General features: G+C 42.7%; 1 protein-coding gene across 1 annotated transcript in view; it reads left to right on the top strand.

The window, feature by feature from the left end:
* Nucleotides 1–24,386, top strand: part of S1PR3 (sphingosine-1-phosphate receptor 3) — a 52,801-nt gene extending 28,415 nt beyond the window's left edge. The window contains exon 2 of the mRNA XM_030192334.1: nt 22,234–24,386. Within this exon, the coding sequence (XP_030048194.1) occupies nt 22,383–23,519 (1,137 nt within the window). The 5' untranslated portion in view covers nt 22,234–22,382 and the 3' untranslated portion in view covers nt 23,520–24,386. The remainder of the gene's footprint in view (nt 1–22,233) is intronic.
* The last annotated feature ends 2,333 nt before the right edge of the window (nt 24,387–26,719 follow it).

Raw genomic sequence — 26,719 nt, 5'->3', positions numbered from 1 at the left:
GGGGGAGGAGCGAAGCTGCCTGTGTGTATGGCAGCGCAGCGTGATGGCTGAAAAGGAAAAGGATTCCACTGGGACGATGCAGCGGAGCCTGGGGAGAAGACAGTACAGGAAGTAAACGCTGAACGCTGCCTCCGCCGGACAAAAGGGCAGCGACAGCGTACGAAGGATGGGCGGGCCTGGAGGGAAAATGGGTGGGCCTGGGCCCGTCCAGGCCCACCCGTGGCTACGCCCCTGCGCTGAAAAGGAGGCAAAATGCCTATTTTTAGAAAAATGAAAACATAAACCACTGGATTATCTCTTTGGTAGAAGTAACTCAGGCACAAAAGATCAGACTGCTGCTTTAGTAATGGTGCCACAAGGTCTGTTATTTGTACAGTTACAAATTCCTATCAAAAGGTGATTCACAGTGAACAAACACTACCTATCTCAAAGAAGGTGATATCAATAATAACTTAAGATCAGAGAGGCCACTTGTGGTCAGTGCTAAAAACCTTGTACTGGCTTCCTATGACCCAGAGGATGGATTTTAAAACCAGTTGGCTCCTCATTTATTAAGCTACCATCTTCAGCATTATAACCAAGAAAAGGATCTTGCATTCTTCTGAGGCATTCCTGCTTAAAATGCCAGATGGGATTAAGGTCATGGAAAAAGGAGGTAGAGCCTTTTCTTATATGGACCCCATTAACCCAGGATACTGTTCCTCAGAAACTTGCTCTCATAAGAAGCACTACAAGACATGGCTCTTTCAAGCTGGTTTTAAAGTAATTATGTTTTTTTTTAAACCTATGGGTTTATTTCCCATTTCTAATTTAGTCTTGAAGGTTTTATTTATTGAGTGTTTATATATAAGTATATAAGTTTTACCACGCTGGGACAGACCAAAGGTCCATCAAACCCAGCATCCTGTTTCTAACAGTGGCCAATCCAGGTCACAAATACCTGGCAAGATCCCCCCAAAAAATCAATACATTTTATGCTGCTTATCCCAGAAATAAGCAGTGGATTTTCCCCTAGTCATTTTAATAATGATCTATGGACTTTTCCTTTAGGAAGCCATCCAGACCCTTTTTAAACCCCTCTAAGGTAACCGCCGTTTGCACATTCTGTGACAATTTTTATTTAGATCATTTATACCCCGCTTTTTACCACAGTTTAGCAGCCTCAAAGCGGCTTACAGTGAACTAATGAAACAATGGAGAAGGGTAGTTAGTGGGATTCCTCAGGGGTCAGTGCTAGGACCGCTGCTTTTTAATATATTTATAAATGATTTAGAGATGGGAGTAACTAGCGAGGTAATTAAATTTGCTGATGACACAAAATTATTCAAAGTCATTAACTCGCGACAGGATTGTGAAAAATTACAGAAGGACCTTACGAGACTGGGAGACTGGGCGGCTAAATGGCAGATGACGTTTAATGTGAGCAAGTGCAAGGTGATGCATGTGGGGAAAAAAGAACCCGAATTATAGCTACGTCATGCAAGGTTCCACGTTAGGAGTTACGGACCAAGAAAGGGATATGGGTGTCGTCGTCGATAACACGCTGAAACCTTCTGCTCAGTGTGCTGCTGCGGCTAGGAAAGCGAATAGAATGTTGGGTATTATTAGGAAAGGTATGGAAAACAGGTGTGAGGATATTATAATGCCGTTGTATCACTCCATGGTGCGACCGCACCTTGAGTATTGTGTTCAATTCTGGTCTCCGCATCTCAAGAAAGATATAGTAGAATTGGAAAAGGTGCAGCGAAGGGCGACTAAAATGATAGCGGGGATGCGACGACTTCCCTATGAAGAAAGACTAAGGAGGCTAGGGCTTTTCAGTTTGGAGAAGAGATGGCTGAGGGGAGACATGATAGAGGCATATAAAATAATGAATGGAGTGGAACAGGTGGATGTGAAGCGTCTGTTCACGCTTTCCAAAAATACTAGGACTAGGGGGCATGCGATGAAACTACAGTGTAGTAAATTTAAAACAAATCGGAGAAAATGTTTCTTCACCTAACGCATAATTAAACTCTGGAATTCGTTGCCGGAGAACGTGGTGAAGGTGGTTAGCTTGGCAGAGTTTAAAAAGGGGTTAGACAGTTTCCTAAAGGACAAGTCCATAAACCACTACTAAATGGACTTGGGAAAAATCCACAATTCCAGGAATAACGTGTATAGAATGTTTGTATGTTTGGGAAGCTTGCCAGGTGCCCTTGGCCTGGATTGGCCGCTGTCGTGGACAGGATGCTGGGCTCGATGGACCCTTGGTCTTTTCCCAGTGTTGGCATTACTTATGTACTAATTACAATGACAGTAGAGAGGGTAGAAGGAACAGAGAAAGAGGGGAAGGGAAGGGAATATAAATACAATATTTAAACAAATAAATAGGCAGGGAAAAGAAAGCAAGAAGAAGAGAAAGTAAGGAGTCCAAAATCAGGTCTTGACTGGCTGAGATTCATTAGGCAGGTAATCAGATAAGACTAGGTCTAAAGTGTGTCCTGCCTGAGGAGTAGGGAAAGAAACATATTGGTGGAGAGAGAGGTCAGTTAGTAAAGATGAGAACCTTTTGTCTCGGGGCAAACAGGATTATCAATGTGAAAATTAAAATCTCCTGAAATGATTAGGTGATGAAAACGAAGAGAAATGTCTGTAAGGCAATGAGTAAGTTTCCTAAACATGGAAACCAAAGGGGAGGGAGGGAAATAAAAAAAAAAAACAAGAAGTGAATAGGAAGGGAACCATTCAAATGAAGTAGAAGTGAATCTAGTAGATGAAAAGAGTCATAGTATATGATAGATTGTTAGGGAGGGAGGAAGGAAGGAGCAACAGCTGCTACACCCTCACCTGGACTCAATGAACAGGCAGAGGAGTGTGCTGAACAGTCAGAAGGGAGGCATTGTGAGAGAATGGGAGCTTCCCCTTCACAGAGCCAAGTTTCAGTTAGAAAGAAAATTGATTGAGGATGTGCTTGAAGAGTGTCATGAATAAGTATTGTTTTATTACAGAGAGACCAGCAATTCAGAGGTAGAAGCAAACTGTGAAAACCAGTGCAGGGGTTGTTGCAGTCAGTGGAGATGAGTTTAATGCTGAGGGAGCAAGTGGAGAACAAGGAACCAGCACAGATAGCCTTGCACAAAAAGGGGGGAGGGGGTTGAGGTTGATTTCCCCAGATTACAGGGAAGGATGCCATCCGTGTAACTAGTGAAAAGGTCCCTGAAAACCAGAGGAATAAAAATAAAAGTAAGGAAGACTGATGGAGGAGTGGAGGAGTGGCCTAGTGGTTAGGGTGGTGGACTTTGGTCCTGGGGAACTGAGGAACTGAGTTTGATTCCCGGCACAGGCAGCTCCTTGTGACTCTGGACAAGTCACTTAACCCTCCATTGCCTGCTGCATTGAGCTTGCCATGAGTGGGAAAGCACGGGGTACAAATGTAACAAACAAAACTTACAGCCCAAGAGTGGGAAATACGGTATGTCACAAGATTGGAGTCGCCCTAAGGAGCTCACCTAAGGAGCACGACCTGTTCCTTGTGTGTGCTCCTTCTGCGGCACAAACGCTGCAGGTAGTAAGTTTGAAATAGTGGTGGTCTGGTGGTCTGTGACATCACCTTTGTGCTGGATTGGGCAGGGCTAGAGGGTATCAAGGTGGAGCGAGTCTGACACAACAGGAAAACAGCTATGGAGCCCTAGACAGTAAAGCAAAGATACTTATCTGTAGCAGGTATTCTCCGAGGACAGAAGGCTGATTATTCTCATAACTGGGTCGACGGGAAACGGCATGAACATAGCAAAAAAAAAAAAAAGTTTGCCAGAGCCTTCTGGCGCATGTGCAGCTCCCATCACGCACGCATGGCCTGACTTCCCGCCTGTCGCACGACCGTGCTCTTCATTTAAGTTCTATAGCATAAGAAAATAAAAACTCCAAGGGGAGGTGGGCGGGATTGTGAGAATAATCAGCCTGCTGTCCTCGGAGAATACCTGCTAATGGTACAGAATAGCACTTAGGTGCACTTTTGGCTTATACATGTGTATGTGCACACATGCACACATATATGCCATAAAATTTTTTTAATATACTTTTTATTATTTTGCAAATGAAAACATATAGAACAAGCCAATTATTCAAATGATACAAAGAAAAACATGTTATATAAACTCCCCTGCCTCTTCTACTATCACCTTATTTGTAATCTCATCTGTCTCCAGACCCTTTAATGCAATTATTAAGCTAACTTATAATAAGTGAGGTCCAAACCTTAGCTGTTGGAATCATATATGTTTCCATTTAGCATACATGTCCCATGTTTTATGAAAGTTAATTACTTCATCATTTTTACACACTGTTAATTTGTACATAAGATACATTAAATCCAATTTCTGAAGATCCAATTCCAGAGTTGGCATATTATACTGGGCCAACAAGAATTTAACTACTGTGAATGAATGAGGCCCTTTTACTAATCCACGGTAGGTACTAGCGCATGCCTACATGTGCCAAAAAGCATTGCCAAGGGAGGTGCTGAGGTGTCCCGTGGTAGTGTCCCAATCAGCATGCAGTAATCCCACTCTAAAAATATTACCGCCCGATATTCAAATGAAAATGGCACTTCAGCGGCTATCCATCACTGAATAGCGCTCCTTAGCGGCTTACAGATAGCTAGTTATATCAAGCAATAGAACCGGCTATCTGCGACACAACATAACCAAAGACTGCAACGGACATTACCTGACTCTTCTTCCCCCTTTCCCTCTCTAAGTTGCCCCCCAACTGCTTCCTACCATACATATACCTCATTATACCGCAATATCACTTTTGTATTCATTCATACTATGTATTTGTTCAAACCGTAATCGGCTAACACCATTAACGGTTATATGTAAGCCACATTGAGCCTGCAAAAGGTGAGAAAATGTGAGATACAAATGTAACAAATAAATAAATAAATAAAATTGTGCCTTATGTTTTTCAAAGTACTGTGCATTTTCTAAACCATTTTATGAAATTAAAGAACAACTATAATTCAATAAAGAAAAACTCACACCTCATAATCAATATCCAAATAATTTGCCATAAAAGGATAAATTACTTTCCTTATCTGGTGTCTAATATAGGCCTCCAAAACACCTATGCTTTGGGGCAAGACCATGAATTCCAGAGTTCAATTGCACGTTGAATGAAGACAAATATTCTCCGATTCATATTAAATTTACTACTTTGTTAGTCGCCCTGCTGCCTTATGGAGAGGATTAATATGAGTCCAGCACTCCTGAACTTTCCTCAATACAGACAAAGTATAGGTCTTACAATTATTCAAATGATCCCCAGATGTTTTCTTGAGCACAGAAAAGACATGCAGTCCCATTTTAGATAGAAAATTGAAATTGAGGTATCCAGGTAGGGAAGTGTCAGATTCCAGCAGTATTTTAGAAACGGATCTGGCCCGATATTCAGCCACCAGCACTAATCTCAGAAATTCAGTGCCAGACATATCCAGGCACCGGCACTAATTTTCCGGGTTTCTGGAGCCGGCTAGCACATAGCTGGTTAAGTGTGATATTCAGTACTTAACCAGCTATGGGTTAGGGGCCCTTTTACCAAGCTTGGCGGTAAAGGGCTCCCGCGTTAACCCCAGTGGTAAAAATACGGAAATAAATTACCATAGAACCAGAAATGGTGCGCACTGGGGGCAGAATTACTGCCAGACTGCTATAGTAGGCCGGCGGTAGTTTCAGATTGGCACGTGGCAAACTTAGTACTGTTCGCCAACCCTTTAGTAAAAGGGCCCCAAAGATAGGACTGACTTTTATGCGGTCCTATCTATACCTGGCCGGTAAGGTCCTGAATATTTGCACTTAACCGGTCAAGTTCCGACTCCGCCCCCGAAAGCTCCTAAAATAGCTGGTTTGCAGTAAAATAATATAACAGTTTATGTACTTGCTATGAATGGTTGTCCAGTATGTGTTGGTGTTGTTACCTTTTAGAATGGTTGTTTTAGTTTGCTGTGCTTTCCTATCATTTTGATGGAGTTCTTTTATGTTTGTTTTTATTATGATTTTATATTGCTATGTAAACCGTTCTGTTTTGTGAATACAATTTGAAACGGTATAGTAAATGAATAAACGATAAACGATAACCGGTTATTTTCAGTGGTACTAACTCGAATGCCGCTGAACGTTAGCAGTCTCAAAAAGGCGATTTAACCGACCAGGAGCTGTTTCTGGCCAGTTAAATTGCTTTGAATATCGACCCCTAAATAACTAGGCAGGCATTCTCCTTCTGAAATGGGGAATACATGAGCATTATTTTGGTTCCACCCTAGTCCTACCCAAACCATTCCCTTTTGCCATGTGCACATATTGCATATTTACAGGTGTAAATCCTGGCTTTCTAAAATTGTGATGATGTTTATTCAATACACACATGTAAATGCCAACGTTACCACATATAAATTGTAAACACAGCTTCTAAAGTAAGGGCCATAATCTAGGTTGCTTTCATACCCAGACTAAGAACTAGGTAGGAAGATGACTGCACCTTACCAGTTATTTATTTATTTATTTATTTATTTATTTATTTATTTTATTTATTTGTTACATTTGTATCCCACCTTTTCCCACTTATTAGTAGGCTCAAAATGGCTTACATAGTTCCAGAGAGGTGGTTACAGACTCCGGTGTGAACAAATACAGTATAGGGGTACTATTACAATGACAAGTACAGTAAAGAAGTATCGGTAAATAGGCTGGGGTGATTCAGACAAAATGTTAGGGTGTGATCACGCGTCAGGGTTGAAAACTGTCCGTTTCCTGACTTAAAATGCTATATCTCATTATTTGGTGTTTATGTCAGATACTGTGGGCTAAGCCTTCGGGAACAGGTGAGTTTTTAGTTTTTTTTCGGAATTCTCGATGACTATTCGTAGATTTCAGGCGTTTTGGTAGAGCATTCCAGAGCTGTGTGCATATGTAAGAGAAACTTGACTCACATATTGTTTATACTTCAGGCTTTTACAACTTGGGAAGTGAAGAGTTAAGTACGTTCTGGCTGATTCAATTGTGTTTCTAATTGGTAAGTCGATTAGTTCAGACATATAGCTCGGGGCTAGACCATGTGTTATTCTGTGAACAAAGGTACAAATCTTGAAAGCGATACGTTCCTTGATTGGTAGCCACTGTAGTTTTTCCTGGAGGGGTTTTGCACTTTCAAATTTAGATTTTCCATAGATAAGTTATGGTGTAATTCATTCAACTTCCTCCTGCAGAATAGCATAGAAAACTGAACTGAGGTTCTCTAGAGCAGGGATTCCTAAATCTGTCCTTGGGTTTTCAGGATATCCACAATTAATATGCATGCAACAAATGAAGTGAAAGAGTAGCCTCATGGTTAAAAGCAATAGGCTGAGAACCAGGGAAGTCAAGTTCAAATTCCAGTGTTGCTCCTTCAATAAAGTGGGTTCTTCATAAAGGCGGTTAATAAATCCCAATAAATAAATAAGTATAATAGTGCACTAGGGCTGTGCTAGTCTACTTTAAAGGTTAATAAATAAAACAAAGAATGGAAAATAAGGTAATACCTTTTTATTGGACTAACAATACATTTTTTGACCAGCTTTTTGAAGCCTTCCTGATGTCAGGACAGTATGAGCAAAAGATGACAATATTAGAATATATGAGGGAGGGAGAACAAAGAGAGAGATGGTGGGTGATCAGAAGGTGACAAAGCAGTAGAATGTTATGATTTATAATAAGACTAGTAAAAAAAGGCCTGTTTCTGACACAAATGAAACGGGCGCGAGCAAGGTTTTCCTCAGAGTGTGTATGTTTGAGAGAGTGTATGTGAGAGTGATTGTGTGTGAGAGAGTGAATGTGCGAGTGTGTGTGTGTGTGTGTGTGTGTGTGTGTGTGTGTGTGTGTGTGTGAGAATGAGAGTGTGTGCAACAGGGAAATATCTGCGTGGGGCCACAGGGGCCTGGGCCCCCGCAGATTTCGCCCTGGACCCCCCTACCGCCGTCAACCCTCCCCCGCCATCGCCGTGGGCTACCTTTGCTGGCGGGGGACCCCAACCCCCACCAGCCGAGGTCCGCTTCCTACTGCCGCTGCCTTAAAAAATATTCCTTCAGCTGGCGGGGGACCCCAACCCCCGCCAACCGAGCCGAGGGTCTTTTCAGTTCTTCTTCGTCCTACTCCGTGCTGTTCAAAAAGCCGCTGAATGCAGTTTCAGAGTCTGACGTCGCTGCACGTTGTACCACTGGAACTGAGCATGGCTTGACTTAGACTTCTCAATTATTTATCTGTATATTCTAAGATGGGCCTTATTGTGTGATAGAGCTACATATGCAATTAAGGACCCTATACAAAATTGTTTGTTTTAGAAATACATTTTACAAGCTAAACTCACTGAACTGAGGTATCTCGAGTAGCAACTGCCTAAGCCAAGCCACTGATAAGAGAACTCAGCACTTACTGTTTCTAAAGTTACATTTAGTAAAGGATAACTAGGTGCTAATGCTGTTTTAACAGGCAGTCAGACATCCTCTTAAAGCCACAAAACTATACCACCATTTTAGTTAATTAGTTAGTTAGGGGTCCTTTTACTAAGGTGCGCCTAAAAGTGGCCTCTGCTGGTGTAGGTGCCGTGCACTGGTCCATTTCCTCAGCGAGCCTGGAAAAAATGGCGCTTTTTTTGTGCCAGAAGATGGATGTGTGGCAAAATTAAAACCAGTGCATGTCCATTTTTGACCTGAGAACATAACACCAACCATTGACTTAGCGGTAAGGTCTCATGCGCTAACCGGGCAGTAAGCGTTCAATGCGTGTCAACTGCTGATTACTGCCGGGTAAGTGCAATGCGGTAGAAAATAGAAAATATTTTCTACCGCATGTTTTGGGCGCATGCCAAAAATTGAATTACCGCCCAGGGCACGCGGTAGCCAGGCAGTAGTTCCAATTTGACACACATTGGATGCGCATAGGTTGCCCTTTATACCTTTGGTATATCATTTTGGTTGCCCTTTGTACCTTTTCTAACTTGGTTATATCTTTTTTGAAATGTATGTATTTATGTATTTTTTTTATTTTTTTTATTTAAGCATTTAGCACTTTAAACCAACAGTGGCCTAATAGAGATGCTCCCTTTCCACACACTTGTAAATTTTGATATGCTGGGCCTCTGGTGTACGCAAATTTAACTCTTAAACATATGGAGATCCTGAGAGTCACCAATGCAGATTTGGGAACTGTTAACTTTAAAAATAGGGAAAAACCTGACTATGAGGATCAGAAAGCTCAGAACAGCTGAGTGGAAGAACTTTCAAAGGAGGCAAATATGAAAGCATGAACGTTCAAACATCTTTAATGTAGAAAGAGAAAATCATCAGGTCAAGTCCAGAAGTCAGGTGGAGAAAAATAAAATGCCCATGCATATACAGTAAGTCAGAGTTCCTTAGTCCTGTCCTGGGGGTAGACTTAACCAGTCTGATTTCTGGATAATCACCACCATTTCAAGTATGTTCGGGATAGATACAGAAGGTAGGTAGGTATGTGTGCATCAAGTGAGAAACAGTAAAGAAAGCAGAGGGCAGAATAGGTCTGAAATGCATGTATCCATCTAACTAGGCAGTAGAAGACCAAAAGAAAGAGTAGAAAAATAGATGCACAGGGCAGCACTATGATTGTTCCAAGCTCCCAGGGAGTGGAGGCAAAGCCAACCAGGAGGGAGCAGTGATAGAATTATGATGCATGTTCAGATGTAAATGAGACAGGATAGCAGTTTGCTTGCATGGATAACAGAACAACTTAGCTGCACTCCGAAACTAACATCTGAACAGAATAAAGTACAATCTTCTATGCAAGAAGTTTGCAGGTCTGGAAGCTGGAAGATCTTAACACAAAGCATGGTGATAAAGATGAGGAAGGCTGATGATTAGAACTAGACTGTGCAATTGGGCAGAATGGCAGTGGGGGTGGTGGGGGTGCAAATGCTATTCTGTCACAACATCTGCAATGCCACAATGCTATTAAAGTGAAGGTCACAATCACAGTAATTTCAGAGTGATGAAACATCCAGGATAAAAATGCTCAGGAATATCTAAAAATGGATTAGATTTGTATGAAATGGAAGCTGAAAGCCTTGAAAATGCTATGAAAAGAAAAATTATACAATGCAATGAAGAACTTTACAGCTTTCACGAAAAAGTTGTCCTGCCCTACATGTTTGTTGGACTCGTTTGGTTGCTTCGGAGCTGGATTTGCTCTGATTAATGTTTTTTGGCAAATAGCAAAGCTGTGCACATTTTCTACAGCTAAAATTAATCTTTCAAATAAAAAAAAAGAAGAAGAAAAGATCACCAAGTACCTCTTTTAATAAACATTTCTCCATTCTTCCTATTTTGTTTATTTTAAAATTGAGTTTAGTAAGAAATATAGTGACAGCTTTTGTAAGGGAAAGAGAGGGCTTCTGTAAGAGGAGTGACAGCTGGGATTTCAGCAGCTCTCTTCCTTTCTTCCAAGGTTCCACAAACCCCCCGAATTCTATATATGGCACGCTGAGTAGCGTGCATTAACTTGTGTGCGAGGCCAATTTATGTGTGCTACTCAATTAGTTACCGAACCTATTAGTGTTGCTAATTGGCCAATAATGACTAATTATCAGTACTAATTGACAATAATTGGAATTTACTCTTGCATATTTTTAGGCATAATCTAAAAGGAGGCACATGTAAATTCCAGCACGTGTAGCTGGCATGGTAATGGGAGGAGTGTGGGCGTGTTGGGGCAATCAATCAAATCCATGAACGTGGTTATAGAATTTGGGCGAGCACCTAGATCTAGGCGCAGGCATTTACACCAGCTTTTCACTGGCGTAAATGGCTACATCTAAATCTAATAGTTCACTCAAGCTTGCCTTTATCAAACGAAAATCAACCACCCAGCCTTGCACCAGCTGTGTACAGTTTATAATAGTCACTCACACTGTTAACCAACTATCTTACATAAATGGAGAAAAAAAGCCTCAGTAAAGCCGCCCAACCAGCCTGAACATGCAGACTATAAGGTTTGAGCTTGGTATCCCATCATGTGGCTTAAGAAAAGAAAACTCCATTACTTAGCATACCTGCCTTAATGTTTATCATCCAAAATCTTTTAGCACGATATATCTATCTCAGTGCTTCTCAAAACTGTGTGTGTGTTTCAAATTACTCAGATCAATTATTTGATAGTTCATAAATAAAGTAGATTTCATGTACAAACTGTCTATATTGTTTTCAGCCCCGGTGTACCCTCCAGATATCACTTAGCTTTAAATCGGATCACTCTAGTGCTCTGTTCCTATCGGTATCACCCGACGGTTCAACCCGACGGCAGGGACCCCCTCATTTCGCTGTTGCTGCATCAGGGGTTGTATAATAATCTCCAAATCTCCAATCCACAAATATTTGATCCTGTGTTTACTCTGCTGAACCCAAGAAATCACTCAAGCAGGTAAAAACCTACGGAGTCCGACATCTTGGATATATAGGGAGGAGAGTCTCCTCCCCTTCCGGTTCTTCAATCAGTCCAATACGTCACTGCTTTCTATTGATCTCCAATTATCCAATTTACCACATTCATCCGGTTACAGACACTAATCCCATTAAAAGAACGCTGACCATTCTACTCGAACATTCAATCCCTTCGGTTCAACAGAGTTGAAGAGAAAAATCCATTTTTGTTCTCTCTGACGCAATGCTTTACTCCAGTCTCCTCGTCTTTGAGATGGCTTGATCTGTTCCAAAACCATGCATGTCAGATTATCAAATTGATGGTGTTGAGTCTCACAATGTGTCACCAATGGTGCTTCACGTTTTAGCAATTTCAGGCAGGATCGGTGTTCCATCAATCTAATTTTTAAACTTCTGGTGGTCTGCCCTATGTAAAGTAATCCACAGGGACATTTAATAACATATATAGCTCCTGCTGACCCACATGTGGTATTGGATCGCAGCACACATCTCTTTCCAGTTTTAGGTTGAATAAATTCCTCACCTTCCATCATAATGTGGCAAACAGAACAATGGCCACATCTTGTATGGTTTCCTCTAGCACTAGGTGACTGCTTATGTGACCACACATCATTCAGACTTAACAAGTCCGCTAGGTTACATCCTCTTTGATAGGAAAATATAATATTCGATCTTGCAAACGTAGGGTGTGTCGAGTAGATCAAAGTGTCTCCTTACAGTTTTGCATAATCTGGCCGTATTCGCATTAAATTTCAAAACAAATGGAAGTATGTCTTCACTTTGTTGAGTAGCTTTATATTGTAAAAGAGCTTCTCTAGGATTATATCTTGCCCTTTTAGCCGCTTTCTTGACAATATGCCGAGGATATCCGCGCTGGAGCAACTTAGAGGCTAGTTGTTCAGTCCGTTGTTTGTAGTCCTGATCAGAAGAACATCTCCTCCTATAGCGCAAAAATTGAGCAAAGGGAATGTTCTTCTTCATATGTGGAGGGTGCATACTTGAAAAATGTAAAAGAGAATTCCGGTCAGTCAGCTTAGAAAAGACCGTAGTCTGGAACCCTCCAGCTGTTTTCTGTACCTGCACATCCAAAAATGATATAAGTTGTTTATCGATAATCATCTCAAATTAATTTGCCGGTGACGGCTGTTCAGAAAATTCACAAATTGCTGTAGCATCTCCATCATGCCCGACCACAAACAGAAAATGTCATCAATAAAGCACTTCCAACAGCAGGCATATCGAAAATATGTAGACTTATATATCCATTTCTCTTCAAACATTGCCATGTAGAGATTCGCGACTGTTGGGGCGAATGTGGCCCCCTTTGCAATCACTGATTTCTGTTGAAAAAATTTTGAATCCAAGACACATCCATCAAACCTATGCACTATTCTATGAACCGTGTCTGAATGTAGACATGGCTTATAGAATACCGCTAGGCGCGTAAATGGGACGTGCCTAGATTTTAGTCACCATAAATGTTTCTGTCTACTTTTTTTTCTCTCTTTCTTCCATGATGAATAGGAAAAGATGGGTCCTCCTCCTTCCCCCCTCCTCTCAAAACACCTTTGAATTTGCAAAAGGGTCAATACTGAAAATGCCTTTGAATTATGTATATATCAGACTATATTATAGTCTTTTTAGGATAAATTTCAGTTGCAGCCTACTCAGATAGGTTGCAGATAAAAATAGGCTTCAATCTGGATAGTAAATGTAAGCAAACTATTACTGCTGCTAGATAAGGCAAACTGAGAGACTAATTTACTAGAGCTTGTATCCCTTTCTGTGTCTATGATGAAAAAGCTGAGTGCACGAGTCCCTAAATTAGCTTGCTAGTGCTGAAAATTTGTTCCCGCCCAGATTTCAAGCATCTATAAGTAACCACCTAATAAAATTAAATTTAGGAAACTGTAACAACAAATTAGCAGGTGGAAGGTCTCCGCAAGAGCAAACAGATATGATGACAGCGATGACCATCAAATGAAGGCATGAGGCAGCACGAGAATGGATAGTCCAAGTTATTCAAAAGATTGCATAGGTTGTGTTTTGGCTTGTGTCACATGCGTCAGGAGTCTGTAGTGTTCAACAGAGGTATTAAAATGGCAACATTCAACATAAAAACCTACACTGAGATTTCCTTCTTGAACTGCCGTGTAATACCGTCATTGCCAAAAGTGTTGGCGTTCTCTTAGAAAATTTGAGTTCAAGAAGGAAGTCTCAATGTAGGTTTTTATGTTGGATGCGGGCTTTTTGATACCTCTATTGGACACTACAGACCCCTAACGCAGGGCAGTAGGTGTGTTCAGGGCAAAAAGGTTCATTTTGTTTAGTTTTCTGTGTTGTTTATGTGATTTCTCGTTTTCTTTGATATTTTGTTTATTTTTTGCTTTGGGGCAATGTCAATAGTGTATACTATTTTATAACGCACATTATTTTACAATAGTGAGCACTAGAGCACAATTGCAAAAATGCTGCACTCTTTTGCTCAAATAATGTACACTATTACAAAAATGATCCCTAGAAGATAGAGAATAAAATAAAATTGGGGTGGGGGGGGGGGGGGTTCCTGTTGATTCTGGTTTAAAGTAATATGCAATTTCAAATGAATGCATATCCCTAGAGTGTAGCATGATGTGCTTTTCCCATATGCTAATGAACCAAATTTTTTTACTTGCCTCAGATCAGTTGTCAGCTTCTTAACATATAGACAAACGAATGTGTTCAGCCTACTTGCAAATAAGGGAGCATGCAAAATAAAAGTCTTATTTGGAGATGACACTATAAAACGTTCATTGATGCTGCCATGATAAGACTATTATTCTTTTTTCAGGACTTCTGTAATAAGAATATCCACTCATTACAGTTGGTACAAAACACCATGGGATGCGTGATAGAGGGGGTATCCAAATTTGACTATTGGGCTCATTTTCAAAACAGAAAAACGTCTAAAAAGTGGCATAAAGCAGAATTTGGATGTTTTTCTCACAAAAACGTCCAAATCAGTATTTTTGAAACCTATTTTTAGATGTTTTTCATTGAAGTCCGTCAGAAGTGTGTCTAAATCTCGAGGCATGTTCAGAGTGGGACTTCGGCGTTCCTGAGACTTAGATGCTTTTCAACCATAATGGAAGAAAACAAAAATGTCCAGGACTAAAACTAAGACGTTTTGAGCTAGACCTGTTTTTATAATGAATAAGGCACAAAAAGGTGCCCTAAGTAACCAGATGACCACTGGAGGGAATCAGGGATGACCTCCCCTTATTCCCCCAGTGGTCACTAACCTCCTCCCACCCCCAAAAATGTGATGAAAAACGTTACTTGCCAGCCTCTATGCCAACCTCAGACTCAGGTCCATTAGAATAGCATGCAGGTCCCTGGAGTAGTCTAGTGGTGGGTGCAGTGCACTGCAGACAGGTGGACCCAGGCTTCTACCTCCCCCTACCTGTTACACTTGTGGAGGAAACTGTGAGCCCTCCCAAACTCACCAGAAACCCACTGTACCCACATATATGTGCCCCCTTCACCTGTAAGGACTATGGTAGTGGTGTATAGTTGGGGATAGTGGGTTTTGGGTAGGTTTTGGGGGGGCTCAGGAGACAAGGTAAGGGAGCAATGGTCAGATGTGTACCTGGCAACATTTTATGAAGTCCACTGCAGTGCCCCCTAGGGTGCCCTATTGCTTTCCTGGGATGTCAGGGGGACCAGTATACTAAAAATGCTGGCTCCTCCTACATCCTAATGGCTTGATTTTTTGTGTTTTGCACTTTGGATGGTTTTTTTTTTTTTTTTTTTTCAAAAATGGACCAAAAAATAAAACATCCAAATCAGAAAACCTATTTTCAATAACAAAATATAGATGTTTTTCTTTTTTTAAAATGACCTTCTTTGCTATTCAGATTTTGGACGTTTTTGCAAAACGTCCAAAGTCGGACTTAGACGTCACATCGAAAATGCCCCTCCACATGTTTCTTATATTGAAATGGCTACATCAATTGGCAATTCAGTATCATATTCAGTTTAAGGTTTTGATACTTGCCTTAAATGTTGGGCCCAATGAGTATTGGATTATCTACAGACTAGTTTCCAGGACCAAACCAGGATGCTGTCTGCATCTCTTATTTACCCCAAGGATTAAGGAAGTTTAGCTGGCAAGACATAGAGAATTAGCGTTTTCTGTAAGGACAGATTTGGTACACCCTCTTTGATGAGTTACAGTGGAAGATAGATTTGACCAAATTTCAGAAGAGATTGAAATCTTATCTATTTTGTTGTGCTTATAGTTAGGATTAGAATGGCCTAGGGCTGTGGGGTTGATGCTTTATTTATTGGGTGGAGTGGGTAATTTTATGCTTAATTGTTATTTGTGCATTTTATTAATTGTATATTTCAGGGAGCATTATAAATAAATAAATTATACCCATAGGAATTTGACTACACTTCTCATGCAATTTTTTTCTGGAATTCTTACACACATACACAAATATTTTTCAACTATAATCCTTATTTGCACAGTGAGCATCATGGTGGGTTACTTTTAATAATTGTAGACTTTGTTTGTGGGGTCAGGCCCAGGACCAGTAAGAGCTGGGAGGCCAAAATGTGCATGAATTCACTCTCCTTTCATCCAGTAAGTCAGTCCAGACCAGAAGTTGTAAGTTTTGAACCTAAAGTAAAGCGAGACTGCTGCAAGAGGTTTGCAGCATGCATTTTAATGATGCAACCACTAGGGGCAGGAGCGCGTGGGATTAACTCCTGACCCCATCATCCCCACTGGACCACCAGGGATCTGAGGTAGACCTAAGGGGGGTTGGGGGAGTGGGAGGGGGCCTTGATGTTGCAGGCTGGTGGAGGGGAATCAGAAGGAGGGGCTGTTTCAAGAGGATGGGAGGGGAATCAAAGGGGCTAAAGAACATATTAAGGCTTATGTGGGTGCTGGCTGAATATCAGCCAAGACCCACATAAGCTCCGGCAACCAGGGCCGTTGCAATTAGCATTGGATATTTAATACTGGTAACTGGACATGGACCAGCATTTAGGGATCCTTTTACCAAGGACCACTGAAAAATGGCCTGCGCTGGTGTAGATGCGTATTTTGGACACGCGCAGCTCCATTTTTCAGCACACCTGCAAAAGCCTTTTTTTTGGCTGAAAATGGACGTGAATCAAAATAAAAATTGGCGCGCGTCCATTTGGGGCTTGAGACCTTACTGCTACCCATTGACTTAGCGGTAAGGTCTCATGCATTACCCAGGCGGTAATCATCAGCACACATACACTGCCAATTGCCGCCTGGTTAGTGCCACACGCCGGAAATTTTCCAGCACACGTGGAGGGGCATAATCGAACACGAACGCCCATCTCCCTGGGCGACTATTTCCGAAAACGGGTACATGAAGGGGCGGGCCAGACTGTATTTTTGAAAAAAATGGGCGTCCATCTTTTGGTTCGAAAATACGGACCAAATGTGCCATGGATTTAGTTGTTTGTGAGCTGGGCATTTGGTTTTTTTTTGAGCGATAATGGAAACTAAAAACGCCCAGCTCACAAACGTCCTAATCCAAGCCATTTGGTCATGGGAGGGGCCAGGATTCGTAGTACACTGGCCCCCCTGACATGCCAGGACACCAACTGGGCACCGTAGAGGTCAGTGCGGTGGACTTCAGAAACTGCTTCCACATGCATAGCTCCCTTACCACGGGTGCAGAGCCCCCAACCCCCCTCCACCAAAACCCACTACCCACAAATGTACAACACTACCATAGCTCTTAGGGGTGAAGGGGGCACCTACATGTGGGTACAGTGGGGTTTGGAGGCCTCCCATTTACCAGCACAAGTGTTACAGGTTGGAGGGGGATGTGCCTGGGTCCGCCTGCCTGAAGTGCACTGCGGTACCCACTAAAAGTGCTCCAGGGACCTGCATACATGCAGGCCTCTAGGACTTGTTGCTGCTGTATAACCTTGGCACACCAGTTGACACCTGAAGACTAATTGCTCCGAAAACGTCCTTTATTGGAATAAGCGCATTTACTCACAGTTAACTGCAGATCAGAGGTTGTGACCCACTGGCAATGAGTCTCCCTGGTACTGAGATTAGCAGTAGGTCAGAGCTGGCAGAATGCTGTACAATTCTTTCAGCAACATTCAAGGTAAGAACTAGGTTCTGTAACGTGGCTAACACATGAAAGGGATCTAAAACTGGCTTACAAAAATGACCACTACCTCATGGACTACCGGAAACAAAACAGGGCACACTCTGACCCAATAGGCAGGGGGAAAAGCACCATGGGAGTAGAGCCTACCACCTACCAACATCGTGAGCATTTAACACAAGCTAGTGGAATCACGGAGCCCAATACCCTACACCCACCACAATGCATTGCTGATGTGACTCTGTGGTGCACATAACAGAAAAGGTGTCACACTCACCCAAGAGCCACATCAGAACCAGGGAAAGGCTGTCACAGGATACAACACATTCTGCTGTCATGGAGGTGGGTACGGCATTTGAAGCTGCCATACAGGCTGGCAAAAAAGGTTTTTCAAGTGGGTTCTTTTTGGTGGGAGTGGGTTAGTGACTACTGGGGGAGTCCGGGGAGGTCATCCCCGATTCCCTCCAGTGGTCATCTGGGCAGTTGGGCCACTTTTTGGGGACTTGTTCGTGAAAAAACAGGGTCCAAAAAAAGTGACCCAAATTCGCGCTAAAACGTCTTTCTTTTTTCGATTATCGGCCGAGGACGACCATCTCTCCTCGGCCGATAACCACGCCCTAGTCCCACCTTCACCACACCTCCAACACGCCCCTGTCAACTTTGGTCGTTTCCGCGACAGATTGCTGTTGAAGCCGCCCAAAATCGGCTTTCGATTATACTGATTTGGGCACCCACGGGAGAAAGACGCCTATCTCCAGATTTGGTTCGAAATATGGGCGTCTTTCTCTTTCGAAAATAAGCTGGATAGTGGACAAGTAAAAAAATTGAATTTCCGCCTGGGCCACATGGTAGCCGGGCGGTGGTTCCGAATTGGCACATGTTGGGTGCATGTAGGTTCCTTTGCGGCATAGTAAAAGGGCCCTTGACTATCTAAGACTAATTTAGCCAATGATGGGGAGTAGAAGCTGGACCCAGAAATTGATGCAGGTACCATCAGGCTGGCCCAAACATAATGGATTTGTCTAAAAAATATATTGCTTTACCATTATTCTAGTTTGTTGCATTTTACCATAGCCAGAAAATTATGCTTCTAATATGAATATTTGCTTAGCCTGTGTTAGAAAGCCATTTAAAAATCCTTTTGCATATTGTATTGGTCATCACCCCTAACCTAACTTAATACTTTAGGAAATGAGGATTTTGCTATTATACTTTATACAGATGACACAGAATTTTCCCTATTTATAACAGTCTGCCATAGATGTGCCTTGTTTCTTATGAAAAACACCAAAGGGGCCTGCTTTGGTGGTAAGCAGTATAGCAAATTAATAAATTGAATCAAATCATAGGTTGGTGATAGATTTCCATAAACATATAGGGCCCTGTTTATTAAGCCATGCTAGAGGTGCGTTAGCCATTTTAGTGCGTGCTAAGGTTTAGAGCATGCTAACTGTGTAATATTCCTAAGGGCATCTACACGGTTAGCATGCGCTAAAAATACTAGTGTACCTCAGTAAACATTGCCCATAATTCTCTCTGCTGATAAAGTAATGTATATTATAGTTTTTGGGGGTTTTTTTTGTTGCAACTAGACTTTCTTACTTAAAAGGCTGTCACAATTGTATATCTACATAAAAACATATGAATAGCCATACTGAGTCAAGCCAATTGTCCATCTAGCCCAGAATCATATTTCCAACAGTGGCCAGTCCATGTGCCAAATACCTGTCAGAATCCCCCCAAAATAGCAAGATGACATGCTAATTATCCCCAGGGATAAGCAGTAGCTTTCCCCGTCTAACTTAATAACTGTTTAATAACTTTTTTCTAGGAATTTGTCCAAAAACATTTTAAGCCAGTTATCCTAACACGTTTTTTCAGCAATGAGTTCCAGCTTCTCCAATTTGTTTTAAATGTACTACACAGTAACGTCATAGTGTACCCCTTAGTCTTTGTGCTTTTTGAAAAAGTAAACCATCGATTCACATATGGGATTATTCCTTCTTGGGTCGTTGCTTCTTCCTTTACTAAGGGCTCCTTTAACTAAGGTGCACTAACGGATTTAGTGCATGCTAATGGTTAGCACATGTTAAATGTTAAGAAGCCCATTTTATTCTTATGGACTTCTTAGCATTTAGCATGCACTAATTGTCTCTGCTGCATGCTAGGTCACATGACTCGTATGTCATCATACCACACCAAAAGGCTTTACTGGATTGCCTCTCCCAGTAACATCTCTGCTGGACACCGGGTCACATGATCCATGTGTCATCATATCATGTCAAAAGCAAGTGCTACATAAGTCTGCTATTTAGCGGCATTTATGCTTTTTACTTACTCTGAGCTGTGCAAGTGTTTTGTTTGTTTGTTGTTTTGTTACATTTGTACCCCGCGCTTTCCCACTCATGGCAGGCTCAATGCGGCTTACATGGGGCAATGGAGGGTTAAGTGACTTGCCCAGAGTCACAAGGAGCTGCCTGTGCCTGAAGTGGGAATTGAACTCAGTTCCTCAGTTCCCCAGGACCAAAGTCCACCACCCTAACCACTAGGCCACTCCTCCAATGATTGAGCTATTTCTGGACACTTCCTCTTGTTGCAGGGCTTAACTGGATTATCTCTCCCAGTGACATCTCTGCTGCATGTGTCACTGTATTGTGCCAAAAGCATGTGCTCTTTAAGTCTGCTATTTAGTGACGGCATCTGTGCCATGGTGGCACACGCTCAGGTCCTGCTCCTTAGGCGAGCAATGGGGGGCGAGCAGCGAGGGGTTTTCTGTTCATTACTTCAATGGTTTTCTGTGGGTGTCAGGCTTTCAAGGCAGAAACTAGGTTCGTGAGCCCTTGGGCGACTGCCGTGGAGCAGCAGTGGCAGGCAAAACCACCCCACACCAGAGACAAGGCAGAACTCTGACAGAAACAGCTAGACTTCACCTGCGCTTGACTGCCCTTCCCCAGGAGTTGAGCCTCCGGGTGCAGGCGGCCGGCAGGACTTACCGGACAGGGCAGGCACTGGATACCAACTAGGCTGAACAGGGACTGAGTGTCAGAGGGGAAAGGAATATATATGTCAAGGAGATACTCTTCCATGGCCTGCGTTTTCCTTAACTCCTGCTGCTGGAGGTTGCTGCTAATCTACATGCGTATATTCTTCTCATTTACTGTTCCCCCTCACTGAAGTCTGAAGACTGGGATCAAGTTTACAAATCTCTGGCAGATGCCTCGACAAAGTTTCCTAACCTTCTCATTTTAGAGGATTTTGACACTCTTGGATAATTTATCTCATCCGTGCACCAAGTTTTTTACCTCTTTCCTAACAGATTTAGGCCTCACTCAGTATGTCACGATTCCTACACATTCAGCAGGACATACTCTTGATTTAATCATGACAGATCATACTTCTCTTCTACATATATACTTACTGAAAACTCTTCCTCTATCCTCTTCAGACCATCTCTGTCTGTTATTTCAGATCTCCCTAATCCCCCCTTCATTTCCTTCGGCTCCTAGTGCAGGGGCGTATCTGCATGGGGCCACAGGGGCCTGGGCCCCTGCAGATTTTGCCCCGGACCCCCCTACCGCCATTAACCCTCCCTCCCTCACCTACCGCTGTCACCTACCCCGAGGTCCGCTTCCTCCGGCTTTTTAAAATATTGCTTCAGCTGGCGGGGGACCCCAACCCCCCGCCAGCCCAGCCGCGATCTTTAACTTTTTCATCCTCGTCGTGCAGCGCACTGTGAAAGCTGCATGCATCTTTAGTTCCAGTTGACGTTACAACGTGCTGCGACGTCAGACTCCATCCAACTGGATCTAAAGATGCATGCAGCTTTCACAGCGCGCTGCACGACGAGGATGAAAAAGTTAAAGATCGCGGCTGGGCTGGCGGGGGGTTGGGGTCCCCCGCCAGCTGAAGCAATATTTTAAAAATCCGGAGGAAGCGGACCTCGGGGTAGGTGACGGCGGTAGGCGGGGGAGGGAGGGAGTGTTAACGGCGGTGGGGGGGGGGTTGACGGCGGTAGGGGGGGCTATAATGTGCCCCCTCACTCTAGCCCCTGCCCCCCCCTGCCCCTGTCCTAGTGGCTACTGGTCAAGGTTCTTGAATCGTATTAACCCCCCTTTCTCTGAGGAATCTCTTGATTTCTTTGAGCTTTCAGTGAATGAGCAAGTACCTACCTGGAACTTGCCTCTTCAATAGGCTTTTGATCAAATAGCACCACTCAGTTTCATTCATAAACAAGATTTCTCTTATTGCTGATACAAAAAAGATGGGTAAACACTGCAACAGAATCAAAGCAATGGGTGCCACAAAATCAAGCCACTCAAAACAGACAGATGAGATTTGCTAGAAAACCAAATGAGGCTCTACACCAAAAGAGCAAAACCATTACTAAAAAAAATTAAATAGTCCTTTATGGGTGGGATTAAACTGAATGAAATGTGACATGTTTTTTCACCATTTTTAGCACAGAATTATTTCTGTAAGGTTGGAGAATCAGATTACAGATCGCAAAACAAAATTAAGCTTACTTTTATCGATATATATGGTATTTGAACAGAATGTATTGAATCCTCTCACATTTTTTGTCTTTTATTCTTTTTCCAGGATCTCGGTTGTCATGCTGTTACTGGAGCTTGGGAGTCTGCAATCAACAATGCTAACACAAGGCTCTCAGAATACTCCAGACGCAGAAGTCAGGTGGGGGATGGAACTTTGACTCCCTCTAGTGGAAGAAAGGCATTACAGTTTTAAACATGGCTGTAGCTACTGCCTCTGCTGCAAAGCAGACCGGCCAAGTTCATGAACGAAACTATATAATCGAAGAGCATTACAATTACACGGGCAAGTATAATCAAAGAGACCGTGCAACCGATCGCATGGATGTCACAAACATAGTGTTTCTGATCATCTGCAGTTTTATAGTACTGGAGAACCTGATGGTTCTCATTGCCATCTGGAAAAATAACAGATTCCATAACCGGATGTACTTCTTCATTGCCAACCTAGCCCTCTGCGACTTGTTGGCTGGAATAGCATACAAAGTAAATATCCTGATGTCAGGAAAGAGAACCCTGAGCCTTTCGCTCACAGTCTGGTTTGTTCGGGAAGGCAGCATGTTTGTTGCTCTCGGGGCTTCTACTTTTAGTTTACTGGCTATAGCCATTGAACGGCACCTGACCATGATTAAAATGAGGCCTTACGATGCGAACAAGAAGTATAGGGTGTTTCTCCTCATCGGAACTTGTTGGCTTATTTCCTTTACCCTGGGCGCCTTACCGATCCTGGGATGGAACTGCATCAGCAAGCTGACAGACTGCTCCACGATTTTGCCACTGTATTCCAAGCGTTACGTTGCATTTTGCATCAGCGTCTTCATGTTAATTCTGCTGGCAATTGTTATCCTTTATGCACGTATTTACATCTTAGTAAAGTCTAGTAGTCGTAGAGTTACCAACCATAGAAATTCAGAGAGGTCCATGGCTCTGCTGAGGACAGTTGTGATTGTGGTGGGTGTTTTCATTGCCTGCTGGTCTCCTCTCTTTATCCTTCTGTTAATAGATGTAGCCTGCAAAGTTAAAACCTGTGCTGTTCTGTATAAGGCCCATTGGTTTATTGCTTTGGCTGTTCTTAATTCTGCTATGAATCCTATTATCTACACTTTGGCCAGCAAGGAAATGCGACGGGCTTTCTTTCGCCTGATTTGTGGCTGCTTAATAAAGACCAACGTGGCCAGGTCTCTGCCCATTCAACCGACTCCAGATCACAGCAGGAGCAAGTCCAGCAGCGGCAACTCACCAAAACAGATAAGTGGCTTGCCCCAGACTGTTGTTCCTCCGTCTATTAGTGAAAAGAATGAATCTTCATTTCAGAATGGAAGTTTTTGCAAATGAAGAACTGAGTGGTTTCCTCAGAGGACGAATAGGAACTAAGACAATGCTCCATGCACTTAAATTATAAAGGGAAAACACTTAACTCTGAGCATTTACTTATTGCATGAATCATTTTGCTTCATGCCACGAAAAATCTTTTTCTTACAGCAAATGTGCATGTTCCACTGTGGAATGGACAATATAGATATGTGATTTCACAATGGATAGAAGTCAATTTCCAGGTACTTCTGGCTACATGGATCGACTGAAAAAAAAAGTGATGTACTGCAACACTGTACCAGTGGATTTGTTCTGGTTGTTGAGAAGAAAAGACAATTATATAAAGATCAACATTTAAGAACTTTGTATTGAAGAAGGCATATATAAGGCACACTTTTAACCGAACCATCACAAAACATGGCACAGGTTTATGTTGATCAGGTTTTATAGACTATCACGCCAAACTTTGGGAGTTGTGAAATCCATACATGTGATTACCACAAACTGTCCTAACATCTTCACTGTGAATGTACAGAGCATGGCAGGAATTTTGCAACAGTTAAATAGGGCATCAACACTGATTATTGGGTAGTTCTTGTTGGTGCACAAGGTGCTGTGCAGTGTAATTTACAAGCAGGAAGGTTACATTACTGCTTAACATGATATAATGAGAGAAGGATAGGAGACTAGAACCAAGAGCTCTGCAGGCCTGTGTTTTTCTGCTCACAACACTACTACCAGTAGGGATAGTTGATGACCGCTCTCAGCAAGACTAGTTAGTGCATGCACACAGCCTGGTGGTTGCACAGATACCCTAAAAAATGGATGCTAAGGACTAGATTCTAAAAATGGCGCTGAAAAAAATAGTTCTTAGCGCTATTCTATAAGTGACGCTTCCAGTTAGGTGCAGTTTATAGAATAGCGCTTAGCACCAGGAGCCTCGACTACATTTAGGTGTGACCAGGGGGGTAGCCAGACCTCGCTGGGAGGGGGGTGGGGGCAGAGCCCGAGGTGGGGGGCATTGTTTAGCCGCCCCTGCCCCCCAGCTGCCGCCGCCGCATTGGACCCGCCTGCCGATGACCCCCTTGAACCCCCCTCCCACCACCAACCCTCCCCCACCATCGCCGCCCGCCCCGCCGCCGCATCAGATACCTCAGATATCTCGTTTGCTGCAGCTGAAGAGAGTCTTCTGCAGTTCAGAGCCGGAGTAGCGCCTTCATTCAACAAAGTTCCTGCTGTGATCAGCTGGTTCTGATGCCTTATGTCCTGCACAATGCAGGATGTAAGGCATCAGAACCAGCTGATCACAGCAGGAACTTCGTTGAACAAAGGCGCTACTCTGGCGCTGAACTGAAGAAGACTCTTCGGCTGCAGCAAACAAGGTATCTGATGCGGCGGCGGGGCGGGCAGCGATGGCGGGGGAGGGTTGGTGGCAGGAGGGGGTTCAAGGGGATCGTCAGCAGGGGGCCAGGGCCAAATCTACGGGGGCCCAGGCCCCACGTAGCTACGCCACTGGGTGTGACCATTTACACCAATGAAAACCTGGTATAAATTCCCCACACATAAATTAGGTGCGACTATAACAATGCCCCCCAACCCGCCCGTGCCCCTCCCATGGTCACGCCCCCCTTTCCAGATCTGTGCACTAGAATTTACTCGCACGTCTTTTTAGAATACACAGAAAAGGATGCTTGCATAAATTCAAGTTATTGCCAATTAGCACGGTAATTGTTATTGCCTAATTATCGGTGCTGATTGGCTTATTAGTCAATTAAGTTGTGCAGGCAATTTGGACACGCATCCAAATTTGCACGGACAACTCAAAGTGCCATATATAGAATCTAGGTGGTAATTAGATTCAACTTCTTTTCATTTGCTAGTAAGAGGAAGGATTATTTTCCCTTATGCTGAGGCAATGTATTTCCTAGAGGTTTGAGTTAAACACATACCGGTTACACTGACCTCTCATCATGACACATGTATTGGCTTGTATTTTATTGTTATTGTAATGAATTTACACTGCACTTGCATGCTGTAATTGTACATTTCTACATTGTTAATCTGTGTAATACTGCATGTAACTAATAGTAGTGTTTTTAGGTGATTACTGTACAGTAAATATGATGTTTCCAAAGCGTGACTGCAAATGCATTAAGAAGCAAATTAAAGACAATACACCAGTATTTTAAGTCATCCAAAATGCTAACTTTATCAGTTTTAGGTTTTCTGGTTATTATGGAAATAAGTTGTTATAGGAAGGGTAATTCTATAACAAGGTCTCCACTATAGGTTCTGGTTATAGCATCTATTTAAAGTCCATTCTATAAAGAGCAATAAGCACATATTTTTCTTTATAGAATATTAGCACAACTAGCCCAAAACATATGTACATTAAGGCTTGAGCACTTCCACCAACCCTATAGCTGCTATAAATGCCAGTGCCTACATGTTCTAAAAAAAACCAAGCTGCAAATATCTACTATAATAAGCAATGCACGACCACCTGAACTTAAGGAAATCACTAAAAACCAACCTCTTCAAAACAGCCTACCCCAACAACCCCACATAAACCTCTTCACCCAGCAACACAGCATGACTATAATCATACTGGACAACACGGAATCGTTATCCCTTGTGACCCTCCACTTATAACTGATACGATCACTTTTCAACCTTGTACTTGTTATCAACCGACTGGGCAAATGCCTTTGACGGTACTATGTAAGCCACATTGAGCCTGCAAATAGGTGGGAAAATGTGGAGTACAAATGCAATAAATAAAATAAATAAATAAAAATCCTAATATTTTATATAGCATACCTAGAGATCCGAGCCAAAATCCAAGTGGATTCTATCCTGCTTATAATCGAAATAGAAAAACGCCTATATTGTGACCCAAATCGGGAGATAGACGTTTATCTCACAAAAACGAATCAAGCGGTATAATCGAAAGCCGAATTTGGATGCGGACAAAGTTGATGGGGGCGTGTTGAAGGCGTGGTGAAGGCGGAACTGGGGCGTGGTTATCGGGCGATCAGAGATGGACGCCTTTCGCCAATAATGGAAAAAAAATATGCGTTTTTAGCGAGAATTTAGGGCACTTTTCCTGGACCCTGTTTTTCCATGAATAAGGCCCCAAAAAGTGCCCTAAATGACCAGATGACCACTGGAGGGAATCGGGGATGACCTGCCCTGACTCCCCCAGTGGTCACAAACCCCCT

This window comes from Microcaecilia unicolor, chromosome 2 (assembly GCF_901765095.1).
Source record: "Microcaecilia unicolor chromosome 2, aMicUni1.1, whole genome shotgun sequence".
Classification (NCBI taxonomy): Eukaryota; Metazoa; Chordata; class Amphibia; order Gymnophiona; family Siphonopidae; genus Microcaecilia; species Microcaecilia unicolor.
Note: the sequence above shows the minus strand (reverse complement) of the source record. Positions and strands in the feature narration are given on the sequence as shown.